Source organism: Cydia strobilella, chromosome 11, assembly GCF_947568885.1.
Source record: "Cydia strobilella chromosome 11, ilCydStro3.1, whole genome shotgun sequence".
Classification (NCBI taxonomy): Eukaryota; Metazoa; Arthropoda; class Insecta; order Lepidoptera; family Tortricidae; genus Cydia; species Cydia strobilella.
In genome coordinates, this window is record NC_086051.1 from 18534892 (window position 1) to 18547037 (window position 12146).

General features: G+C 68.3%; 1 protein-coding gene across 1 annotated transcript in view; it reads right to left on the minus strand.

Moving 5' to 3' along the window:
* LOC134745623 (lysophosphatidylcholine acyltransferase) overlaps positions 1-12146 on the minus strand; it is a 67434-nt gene that overhangs the window by 3875 nt on the left and 51413 nt on the right. Inside the window, exons 7-9 of the mRNA XM_063679730.1 lie at positions 11855-11980; positions 11317-11464; positions 506-607 (exon numbers count right to left, since the gene is read on the minus strand). Coding sequence (XP_063535800.1) covers positions 506-607; positions 11317-11464; positions 11855-11980 — 376 coding nt within the window. The remainder of the gene's footprint in view (positions 1-505; positions 608-11316; positions 11465-11854; positions 11981-12146) is intronic.

Sequence of the window (12146 nt, forward strand, 5' to 3'; positions counted from 1 at the left end):
CAACAAACATGGGTTTTCATAGGAAAACAATACAAAAATGGGCCCTTTTGAAAAGACACTCCTCATTTGTTCCTTAACGCTTTCAGTGTCAACTGCCCCATATTAATCTTATAAATGCATCCAATTCCATACTAATATTATAAATGCGTAAGTGTGTCTGTCTGTCTGTTACCTCTTCAAGCTTAAACCGCTGAACGGGTTTAGTTTAAATTTGGCATAAAGATAGTTTGAGCCCCGGGGAAGGACATAGGATAGTTTTTATGTCGGAAGTCATCCCTAAAGAGGGTGAAAAGGGGGGTGGAAATGAGAAAATTAATGAATTGCCTGTTAATTGGTGTAAGCAATGAAGCATATTATGCTCAAAATTATTGCCATTACATTTTATCCAGGCGCTATACTTTAACTGTTGGAACTAATTTCACGCAGACAAAGTCGCGGGCAAAAGCTAGTATATTATATACAAGCATTGCAAGATAAATAAAAGCTTATAAAAACAAAAGTATACCTTGAAAGCGTAAGACAGTAGTTGTGTAAGCGGCGCGTGCTGCGTCATCAGGAACGCCGCGCACAGCAGGTAGTCGGGGAAGTAGATCAGACCGCTCGAAGGCTGGAAACATATAATATACCTATGAATTTAAAGGTTAAAGGTCAGTCAGAAGGTTATTCGGGAAGACCGACTGAGGGCCGCCCGGTGGGACGGGCAATTGGCAGGAAACGGCGCATGATCGGGAAAAGTGGCGTGCTCTTCTTTCGGAGGCCAAGACCCTCCTTGGGTCGCAGAGCCATATTAGTAAGTTGGTTCAGATACCGTAATTTAAGTATGATGCTATTGCTCCCGTGTGAGGTGAGACTAAGATCTTCGACAGAGGCTTCCTGATTAGAGAGCTCCCAAAAACTTGACACATTGGTTCGGCGTAACAGTCACGAGCATCATATGTCAGCTGAAAATTTTGTTATCGTTACTTACGGATTCCCAACGTCACTCACATTACCAGAACATGGGAGGATACCTGAAAAGCTTCATGGCATTAATGCTTAGGACGTCACGTCAAATGTTACGTCCCCCCGTGAAAGATAGTTTCAGCCGGTACTCTCGATTTTGTAGACGTAGGCCACGTTTTTGATAGGGAGGAACGCTAGTGCTCCTGAATGAGGACGCGTTACACCGATGGCAAAAGACCCGCGTTCGTCCTTTCCTGAGACACTGATTATATTTAAATACCTGTGTGTGGAGACCTTAGTGTTGGATGATGCTGGACATTCTGATGTTTTGAAAAGATGTGTCCCGCCGAGTTTGTTGCCGGTCCCATATTGGGATACCCTCCTACAATTTAGGAGGGAATTAAATCTTCTCGGGTCCGTGGTGTAGGGTTGGAGCCGGCATAGTTTTTATCGCGTATATATATATATATCTTTACTTGAAAAATAATTATAGTGTATAACTAGCCTTATGAACCGATTTTGCATGTACAACCAGCCTTAAAGTTTGTAGTCTATGATTGTTTATTATTTTAGTATGTGGGTATTTTTGCACTTTGTAATTTTTCCTCAGTCACCCGTTGACCACGAACGCTGTAAAGAGTTCGAAACGTCGGGATGTATTATAAATTCAATATACGCGATTTAAATCCGTTTTCATAGTTTTTTTTTTTCATGAGTAACTATCGCGGTAACCGAAGACAATATTATATATTTAAATAATTAGTATGAGTATAACGACTTGATAAAGTGCGTAACGAGCACATCAGAGGAAGTTTCAAAATAGCGCCCATCACTGAGAAACTCTCCGAACGAAGGCTGAGGTGGTATGGACATGTTATGAGGCGTGGCGATGACCATATCGTGAAAAAGGCGCTGGCCCTTCAGGAAACCAAAAGAGGACCAGGGCGCCGGCCCGCTACTGGATGGTCTACCGTGTCAAAGGATTTAGAACGAGCCCAATTAAATCCACAGACAACCCAGGACAGACGGTCCTGGCACATGAGAACAAGGAGAGCCGACCTCAAATAATGGGATAAAGGCAAAGACGAAGAAGAAGAAGAATTAGTAGGTGATGGGCACCACTTACAATCGAGCGGCACGGACGATTTTCTACATATTTGTCTCGGTAAAAATGTTACCTGCGTGAACAGCTGAGCGAGTCGCTGGGCGTCGTCCGCGGCCGGCTGCACGCCGAGCCGGCGCGCCAGCTCCTCCGCGCCGAGCCAGCGCGCGCGGCGCCCGAGACCAGGTGCATGTTACCTGCGTGAACAGCTGAGCGAGTCGCTGGGCGTCGTCCGCGGCCGGCTGCACGCCGAGCCGGCGCGCCAGCTCCTCCGCGCCGAGCCAGCGCGCGCGGCGCCCGAGACCAGGTGCATGTTACCTGCGTGAACAGCTGAGCGAGTCGCTGGGCGTCGTCCGCGGCCGGCTGCACGCCGAGCCGGCGCGCCAGCTCCTCCGCGCCGAGCCAGCGCGCGCGGCGCCCGAGACCAGGTGCATGTTACCTGCGTGAACAGCTGAGCGAGTCGCTGGGCGTCGTCCGCGGCCGGCTGCACGCCGAGCCGGCGCGCCAGCTCCTCCGCGCCGAGCCAGCGCGCGCGGCGCCCGAGACCAGGTGCATGTTACCTGCGTGAACAGCTGAGCGAGTCGCTGGGCGTCGTCCGCGGCCGGCTGCACGCCGAGCCGGCGCGCCAGCTCCTCCGCGCCGAGCCAGCGCGCGCGGCGCCCGAGACCAGGTGCATGTTACCTGCGTGAACAGCTGAGCGAGTCGCTGGGCGTCGTCCGCGGCCGGCTGCACGCCGAGCCGGCGCGCCAGCTCCTCCGCGCCGAGCCAGCGCGCGCGGCGCCCGAGACCAGGTGCATGTTACCTGCGTGAACAGCTGAGCGAGTCGCTGGGCGTCGTCCGCGGCCGGCTGCACGCCGAGCCGGCGCGCCAGCTCCTCCGCGCCGAGCCAGCGCGCGCGGCGCCCGAGACCAGGTGCATGTTACCTGCGTGAACAGCTGAGCGAGTCGCTGGGCGTCGTCCGCGGCCGGCTGCACGCCGAGCCGGCGCGCCAGCTCCTCCGCGCCGAGCCAGCGCGCGCGGCGCCCGAGACCAGGTGCATGTTACCTGCGTGAACAGCTGAGCGAGTCGCTGGGCGTCGTCCGCGGCCGGCTGCACGCCGAGCCGGCGCGCCAGCTCCTCCGCGCCGAGCCAGCGCGCGCGGCGCCCGAGACCAGGTGCATGTTACCTGCGTGAACAGCTGAGCGAGTCGCTGGGCGTCGTCCGCGGCCGGCTGCACGCCGAGCCGGCGCGCCAGCTCCTCCGCGCCGAGCCAGCGCGCGCGGCGCCCGAGACCAGGTGCATGTTACCTGCGTGAACAGCTGAGCGAGTCGCTGGGCGTCGTCCGCGGCCGGCTGCACGCCGAGCCGGCGCGCCAGCTCCTCCGCGCCGAGCCAGCGCGCGCGGCGCCCGAGACCAGGTGCATGTTACCTGCGTGAACAGCTGAGCGAGTCGCTGGGCGTCGTCCGCGGCCGGCTGCACGCCGAGCCGGCGCGCCAGCTCCTCCGCGCCGAGCCAGCGCGCGCGGCGCCCGAGACCAGGTGCATGTTACCTGCGTGAACAGCTGAGCGAGTCGCTGGGCGTCGTCCGCGGCCGGCTGCACGCCGAGCCGGCGCGCCAGCTCCTCCGCGCCGAGCCAGCGCGCGCGGCGCCCGAGACCAGGTGCATGTTACCTGCGTGAACAGCTGAGCGAGTCGCTGGGCGTCGTCCGCGGCCGGCTGCACGCCGAGCCGGCGCGCCAGCTCCTCCGCGCCGAGCCAGCGCGCGCGGCGCCCGAGACCAGGTGCATGTTACCTGCGTGAACAGCTGAGCGAGTCGCTGGGCGTCGTCCGCGGCCGGCTGCACGCCGAGCCGGCGCGCCAGCTCCTCCGCGCCGAGCCAGCGCGCGCGGCGCCCGAGACCAGGTGCATGTTACCTGCGTGAACAGCTGAGCGAGTCGCTGGGCGTCGTCCGCGGCCGGCTGCACGCCGAGCCGGCGCGCCAGCTCCTCCGCGCCGAGCCAGCGCGCGCGGCGCCCGAGACCAGGTGCATGTTACCTGCGTGAACAGCTGAGCGAGTCGCTGGGCGTCGTCCGCGGCCGGCTGCACGCCGAGCCGGCGCGCCAGCTCCTCCGCGCCGAGCCAGCGCGCGCGGCGCCCGAGACCAGGTGCATGTTACCTGCGTGAACAGCTGAGCGAGTCGCTGGGCGTCGTCCGCGGCCGGCTGCACGCCGAGCCGGCGCGCCAGCTCCTCCGCGCCGAGCCAGCGCGCGCGGCGCCCGAGACCAGGTGCATGTTACCTGCGTGAACAGCTGAGCGAGTCGCTGGGCGTCGTCCGCGGCCGGCTGCACGCCGAGCCGGCGCGCCAGCTCCTCCGCGCCGAGCCAGCGCGCGCGGCGCCCGAGACCAGGTGCATGTTACCTGCGTGAACAGCTGAGCGAGTCGCTGGGCGTCGTCCGCGGCCGGCTGCACGCCGAGCCGGCGCGCCAGCTCCTCCGCGCCGAGCCAGCGCGCGCGGCGCCCGAGACCAGGTGCATGTTACCTGCGTGAACAGCTGAGCGAGTCGCTGGGCGTCGTCCGCGGCCGGCTGCACGCCGAGCCGGCGCGCCAGCTCCTCCGCGCCGAGCCAGCGCGCGCGGCGCCCGAGACCAGGTGCATGTTACCTGCGTGAACAGCTGAGCGAGTCGCTGGGCGTCGTCCGCGGCCGGCTGCACGCCGAGCCGGCGCGCCAGCTCCTCCGCGCCGAGCCAGCGCGCGCGGCGCCCGAGACCAGGTGCATGTTACCTGCGTGAACAGCTGAGCGAGTCGCTGGGCGTCGTCCGCGGCCGGCTGCACGCCGAGCCGGCGCGCCAGCTCCTCCGCGCCGAGCCAGCGCGCGCGGCGCCCGAGACCAGGTGCATGTTACCTGCGTGAACAGCTGAGCGAGTCGCTGGGCGTCGTCCGCGGCCGGCTGCACGCCGAGCCGGCGCGCCAGCTCCTCCGCGCCGAGCCAGCGCGCGCGGCGCCCGAGACCAGGTGCATGTTACCTGCGTGAACAGCTGAGCGAGTCGCTGGGCGTCGTCCGCGGCCGGCTGCACGCCGAGCCGGCGCGCCAGCTCCTCCGCGCCGAGCCAGCGCGCGCGGCGCCCGAGACCAGGTGCATGTTACCTGCGTGAACAGCTGAGCGAGTCGCTGGGCGTCGTCCGCGGCCGGCTGCACGCCGAGCCGGCGCGCCAGCTCCTCCGCGCCGAGCCAGCGCGCGCGGCGCCCGAGACCAGGTGCATGTTACCTGCGTGAACAGCTGAGCGAGTCGCTGGGCGTCGTCCGCGGCCGGCTGCACGCCGAGCCGGCGCGCCAGCTCCTCCGCGCCGAGCCAGCGCGCGCGGCGCCCGAGACCAGGTGCATGTTACCTGCGTGAACAGCTGAGCGAGTCGCTGGGCGTCGTCCGCGGCCGGCTGCACGCCGAGCCGGCGCGCCAGCTCCTCCGCGCCGAGCCAGCGCGCGCGGCGCCCGAGACCAGGTGCATGTTACCTGCGTGAACAGCTGAGCGAGTCGCTGGGCGTCGTCCGCGGCCGGCTGCACGCCGAGCCGGCGCGCCAGCTCCTCCGCGCCGAGCCAGCGCGCGCGGCGCCCGAGACCAGGTGCATGTTACCTGCGTGAACAGCTGAGCGAGTCGCTGGGCGTCGTCCGCGGCCGGCTGCACGCCGAGCCGGCGCGCCAGCTCCTCCGCGCCGAGCCAGCGCGCGCGGCGCCCGAGACCAGGTGCATGTTACCTGCGTGAACAGCTGAGCGAGTCGCTGGGCGTCGTCCGCGGCCGGCTGCACGCCGAGCCGGCGCGCCAGCTCCTCCGCGCCGAGCCAGCGCGCGCGGCGCCCGAGACCAGGTGCATGTTACCTGCGTGAACAGCTGAGCGAGTCGCTGGGCGTCGTCCGCGGCCGGCTGCACGCCGAGCCGGCGCGCCAGCTCCTCCGCGCCGAGCCAGCGCGCGCGGCGCCCGAGACCAGGTGCATGTTACCTGCGTGAACAGCTGAGCGAGTCGCTGGGCGTCGTCCGCGGCCGGCTGCACGCCGAGCCGGCGCGCCAGCTCCTCCGCGCCGAGCCAGCGCGCGCGGCGCCCGAGACCAGGTGCATGTTACCTGCGTGAACAGCTGAGCGAGTCGCTGGGCGTCGTCCGCGGCCGGCTGCACGCCGAGCCGGCGCGCCAGCTCCTCCGCGCCGAGCCAGCGCGCGCGGCGCCCGAGACCAGGTGCATGTTACCTGCGTGAACAGCTGAGCGAGTCGCTGGGCGTCGTCCGCGGCCGGCTGCACGCCGAGCCGGCGCGCCAGCTCCTCCGCGCCGAGCCAGCGCGCGCGGCGCCCGAGACCAGGTGCATGTTACCTGCGTGAACAGCTGAGCGAGTCGCTGGGCGTCGTCCGCGGCCGGCTGCACGCCGAGCCGGCGCGCCAGCTCCTCCGCGCCGAGCCAGCGCGCGCGGCGCCCGAGACCAGGTGCATGTTACCTGCGTGAACAGCTGAGCGAGTCGCTGGGCGTCGTCCGCGGCCGGCTGCACGCCGAGCCGGCGCGCCAGCTCCTCCGCGCCGAGCCAGCGCGCGCGGCGCCCGAGACCAGGTGCATGTTACCTGCGTGAACAGCTGAGCGAGTCGCTGGGCGTCGTCCGCGGCCGGCTGCACGCCGAGCCGGCGCGCCAGCTCCTCCGCGCCGAGCCAGCGCGCGCGGCGCCCGAGACCAGGTGCATGTTACCTGCGTGAACAGCTGAGCGAGTCGCTGGGCGTCGTCCGCGGCCGGCTGCACGCCGAGCCGGCGCGCCAGCTCCTCCGCGCCGAGCCAGCGCGCGCGGCGCCCGAGACCAGGTGCATGTTACCTGCGTGAACAGCTGAGCGAGTCGCTGGGCGTCGTCCGCGGCCGGCTGCACGCCGAGCCGGCGCGCCAGCTCCTCCGCGCCGAGCCAGCGCGCGCGGCGCCCGAGACCAGGTGCATGTTACCTGCGTGAACAGCTGAGCGAGTCGCTGGGCGTCGTCCGCGGCCGGCTGCACGCCGAGCCGGCGCGCCAGCTCCTCCGCGCCGAGCCAGCGCGCGCGGCGCCCGAGACCAGGTGCATGTTACCTGCGTGAACAGCTGAGCGAGTCGCTGGGCGTCGTCCGCGGCCGGCTGCACGCCGAGCCGGCGCGCCAGCTCCTCCGCGCCGAGCCAGCGCGCGCGGCGCCCGAGACCAGGTGCATGTTACCTGCGTGAACAGCTGAGCGAGTCGCTGGGCGTCGTCCGCGGCCGGCTGCACGCCGAGCCGGCGCGCCAGCTCCTCCGCGCCGAGCCAGCGCGCGCGGCGCCCGAGACCAGGTGCATGTTACCTGCGTGAACAGCTGAGCGAGTCGCTGGGCGTCGTCCGCGGCCGGCTGCACGCCGAGCCGGCGCGCCAGCTCCTCCGCGCCGAGCCAGCGCGCGCGGCGCCCGAGACCAGGTGCATGTTACCTGCGTGAACAGCTGAGCGAGTCGCTGGGCGTCGTCCGCGGCCGGCTGCACGCCGAGCCGGCGCGCCAGCTCCTCCGCGCCGAGCCAGCGCGCGCGGCGCCCGAGACCAGGTGCATGTTACCTGCGTGAACAGCTGAGCGAGTCGCTGGGCGTCGTCCGCGGCCGGCTGCACGCCGAGCCGGCGCGCCAGCTCCTCCGCGCCGAGCCAGCGCGCGCGGCGCCCGAGACCAGGTGCATGTTACCTGCGTGAACAGCTGAGCGAGTCGCTGGGCGTCGTCCGCGGCCGGCTGCACGCCGAGCCGGCGCGCCAGCTCCTCCGCGCCGAGCCAGCGCGCGCGGCGCCCGAGACCAGGTGCATGTTACCTGCGTGAACAGCTGAGCGAGTCGCTGGGCGTCGTCCGCGGCCGGCTGCACGCCGAGCCGGCGCGCCAGCTCCTCCGCGCCGAGCCAGCGCGCGCGGCGCCCGAGACCAGGTGCATGTTACCTGCGTGAACAGCTGAGCGAGTCGCTGGGCGTCGTCCGCGGCCGGCTGCACGCCGAGCCGGCGCGCCAGCTCCTCCGCGCCGAGCCAGCGCGCGCGGCGCCCGAGACCAGGTGCATGTTACCTGCGTGAACAGCTGAGCGAGTCGCTGGGCGTCGTCCGCGGCCGGCTGCACGCCGAGCCGGCGCGCCAGCTCCTCCGCGCCGAGCCAGCGCGCGCGGCGCCCGAGACCAGGTGCATGTTACCTGCGTGAACAGCTGAGCGAGTCGCTGGGCGTCGTCCGCGGCCGGCTGCACGCCGAGCCGGCGCGCCAGCTCCTCCGCGCCGAGCCAGCGCGCGCGGCGCCCGAGACCAGGTGCATGTTACCTGCGTGAACAGCTGAGCGAGTCGCTGGGCGTCGTCCGCGGCCGGCTGCACGCCGAGCCGGCGCGCCAGCTCCTCCGCGCCGAGCCAGCGCGCGCGGCGCCCGAGACCAGGTGCATGTTACCTGCGTGAACAGCTGAGCGAGTCGCTGGGCGTCGTCCGCGGCCGGCTGCACGCCGAGCCGGCGCGCCAGCTCCTCCGCGCCGAGCCAGCGCGCGCGGCGCCCGAGACCAGGTGCATGTTACCTGCGTGAACAGCTGAGCGAGTCGCTGGGCGTCGTCCGCGGCCGGCTGCACGCCGAGCCGGCGCGCCAGCTCCTCCGCGCCGAGCCAGCGCGCGCGGCGCCCGAGACCAGGTGCATGTTACCTGCGTGAACAGCTGAGCGAGTCGCTGGGCGTCGTCCGCGGCCGGCTGCACGCCGAGCCGGCGCGCCAGCTCCTCCGCGCCGAGCCAGCGCGCGCGGCGCCCGAGACCAGGTGCATGTTACCTGCGTGAACAGCTGAGCGAGTCGCTGGGCGTCGTCCGCGGCCGGCTGCACGCCGAGCCGGCGCGCCAGCTCCTCCGCGCCGAGCCAGCGCGCGCGGCGCCCGAGACCAGGTGCATGTTACCTGCGTGAACAGCTGAGCGAGTCGCTGGGCGTCGTCCGCGGCCGGCTGCACGCCGAGCCGGCGCGCCAGCTCCTCCGCGCCGAGCCAGCGCGCGCGGCGCCCGAGACCAGGTGCATGTTACCTGCGTGAACAGCTGAGCGAGTCGCTGGGCGTCGTCCGCGGCCGGCTGCACGCCGAGCCGGCGCGCCAGCTCCTCCGCGCCGAGCCAGCGCGCGCGGCGCCCGAGACCAGGTGCATGTTACCTGCGTGAACAGCTGAGCGAGTCGCTGGGCGTCGTCCGCGGCCGGCTGCACGCCGAGCCGGCGCGCCAGCTCCTCCGCGCCGAGCCAGCGCGCGCGGCGCCCGAGACCAGGTGCATGTTACCTGCGTGAACAGCTGAGCGAGTCGCTGGGCGTCGTCCGCGGCCGGCTGCACGCCGAGCCGGCGCGCCAGCTCCTCCGCGCCGAGCCAGCGCGCGCGGCGCCCGAGACCAGGTGCATGTTACCTGCGTGAACAGCTGAGCGAGTCGCTGGGCGTCGTCCGCGGCCGGCTGCACGCCGAGCCGGCGCGCCAGCTCCTCCGCGCCGAGCCAGCGCGCGCGGCGCCCGAGACCAGGTGCATGTTACCTGCGTGAACAGCTGAGCGAGTCGCTGGGCGTCGTCCGCGGCCGGCTGCACGCCGAGCCGGCGCGCCAGCTCCTCCGCGCCGAGCCAGCGCGCGCGGCGGGCGAGACCAGGTGCATGTTACCTGCGTGAACAGCTGAGCGAGTCGCTGGGCGTCGTCCGCGGCCGGCTGCACGCCGAGCCGGCGCGCCAGCTCCTCCGCGCCGAGCCAGCGCGCGCGGCGCCCGAGACCAGGTGCATGTTACCTGCGTGAACAGCTGAGCGAGTCGCTGGGCGTCGTCCGCGGCCGGCTGCACGCCGAGCCGGCGCGCCAGCTCCTCCGCGCCGAGCCAGCGCGCGCGGCGCCCGAGACCAGGTGCATGTTACCTGCGTGAACAGCTGAGCGAGTCGCTGGGCGTCGTCCGCGGCCGGCTGCACGCCGAGCCGGCGCGCCAGCTCCTCCGCGCCGAGCCAGCGCGCGCGGCGCCCGAGACCAGGTGCATGTTACCTGCGTGAACAGCTGAGCGAGTCGCTGGGCGTCGTCCGCGGCCGGCTGCACGCCGAGCCGGCGCGCCAGCTCCTCCGCGCCGAGCCAGCGCGCGCGGCGCCCGAGACCAGGTGCATGTTACCTGCGTGAACAGCTGAGCGAGTCGCTGGGCGTCGTCCGCGGCCGGCTGCACGCCGAGCCGGCGCGCCAGCTCCTCCGCGCCGAGCCAGCGCGCGCGGCGCCCGAGACCAGGTGCATGTTACCTGCGTGAACAGCTGAGCGAGTCGCTGGGCGTCGTCCGCGGCCGGCTGCACGCCGAGCCGGCGCGCCAGCTCCTCCGCGCCGAGCCAGCGCGCGCGGCGCCCGAGACCAGGTGCATGTTACCTGCGTGAACAGCTGAGCGAGTCGCTGGGCGTCGTCCGCGGCCGGCTGCACGCCGAGCCGGCGCGCCAGCTCCTCCGCGCCGAGCCAGCGCGCGCGGCGCCCGAGACCAGGTGCATGTTACCTGCGTGAACAGCTGAGCGAGTCGCTGGGCGTCGTCCGCGGCCGGCTGCACGCCGAGCCGGCGCGCCAGCTCCTCCGCGCCGAGCCAGCGCGCGCGGCGCCCGAGACCAGGTGCATGTTACCTGCGTGAACAGCTGAGCGAGTCGCTGGGCGTCGTCCGCGGCCGGCTGCACGCCGAGCCGGCGCGCCAGCTCCTCCGCGCCGAGCCAGCGCGCGCGGCGCCCGAGACCAGGTGCATGTTACCTGCGTGAACAGCTGAGCGAGTCGCTGGGCGTCGTCCGCGGCCGGCTGCACGCCGAGCCGGCGCGCCAGCTCCTCCGCGCCGAGCCAGCGCGCGCGGCGCCCGAGACCAGGTGCATGTTACCTGCGTGAACAGCTGAGCGAGTCGCTGGGCGTCGTCCGCGGCCGGCTGCACGCCGAGCCGGCGCGCCAGCTCCTCCGCGCCGAGCCAGCGCGCGCGGCGCCCGAGACCAGGTGCATGTTACCTGCGTGAACAGCTGAGCGAGTCGCTGGGCGTCGTCCGCGGCCGGCTGCACGCCGAGCCGGCGCGCCAGCTCCTCCGCGCCGAGCCAGCGCGCGCGGCGCCCGAGACCAGGTGCATGTTACCTGCGTGAACAGCTGAGCGAGTCGCTGGGCGTCGTCCGCGGCCGGCTGCACGCCGAGCCGGCGCGCCAGCTCCTCCGCGCCGAGCCAGCGCGCGCGGCGCCCGAGACCAGGTGCATGTTACCTGCGTGAACAGCTGAGCGAGTCGCTGGGCGTCGTCCGCGGCCGGCTGCACGCCGAGCCGGCGCGCCAGCTCCTCCGCGCCGAGCCAGCGCGCGCGGCGCCCGAGACCAGGTGCATGTTACCTGCGTGAACAGCTGAGCGAGTCGCTGGGCGTCGTCCGCGGCCGGCTGCACGCCGAGCCGGCGCGCCAGCTCCTCCGCGCCGAGCCAGCGCGCGCGGCGGGCGGCACCTTGCGCGATCAGGTGCAGCTCGATCTGCGACCGCTCCAACCTGGAATGCGAGGAAAACTTTAAACACATACTTGAAAGCCATACTCAGAGACGTTATTGTGTAGATCATACTGAATGACGTTTATTTATTTGAACTTTACTAGTGTCGAACTTGATGCCTAATATTAATCACGACATGATTTATTATGCGATCGACAACAAAACCACGAAAAAAGTGGCAGTTTCATACAAAAACATGTGTCGGTCGACGCTCCCGGCGCAACGGCTCGGCCACGGTATTTCGCGGCAGCGACAGCGGCACAATGCGTAGGAGTAAAAAACGCGATGACAGCACATTACTCGCCCCTGCACTCTGCCGCTTGTCGCCGTACTTATCAATGAGTCAAAAATATAACCCAAAATAAATAAAAAAGGACAAGAGTCTAGGTACCCAAGTTGCGCTCTCAGTTCGGCCACTTCCCGTACAGAAGGGGCGCTTGGGATTCCCAGCTGCTTCGCTTTGGCAATCAGTCGACAGTCGTCGTATGTGTAGTCTAACACTGGGACACCGAGGGCTCTGAAAAACAAATGAGCATTGTTATTTATTTATTTATTTTATAGTGCAACTTAGTAAGCTGTTTGTTTTATTAGTTTCGGTCTTAATTATGCCTGTTCCACCTGTCAACGTTCGAATTAAGTACACTCAAAAGTGATAAATACGGGTCACAAATTTCATTGGCCTT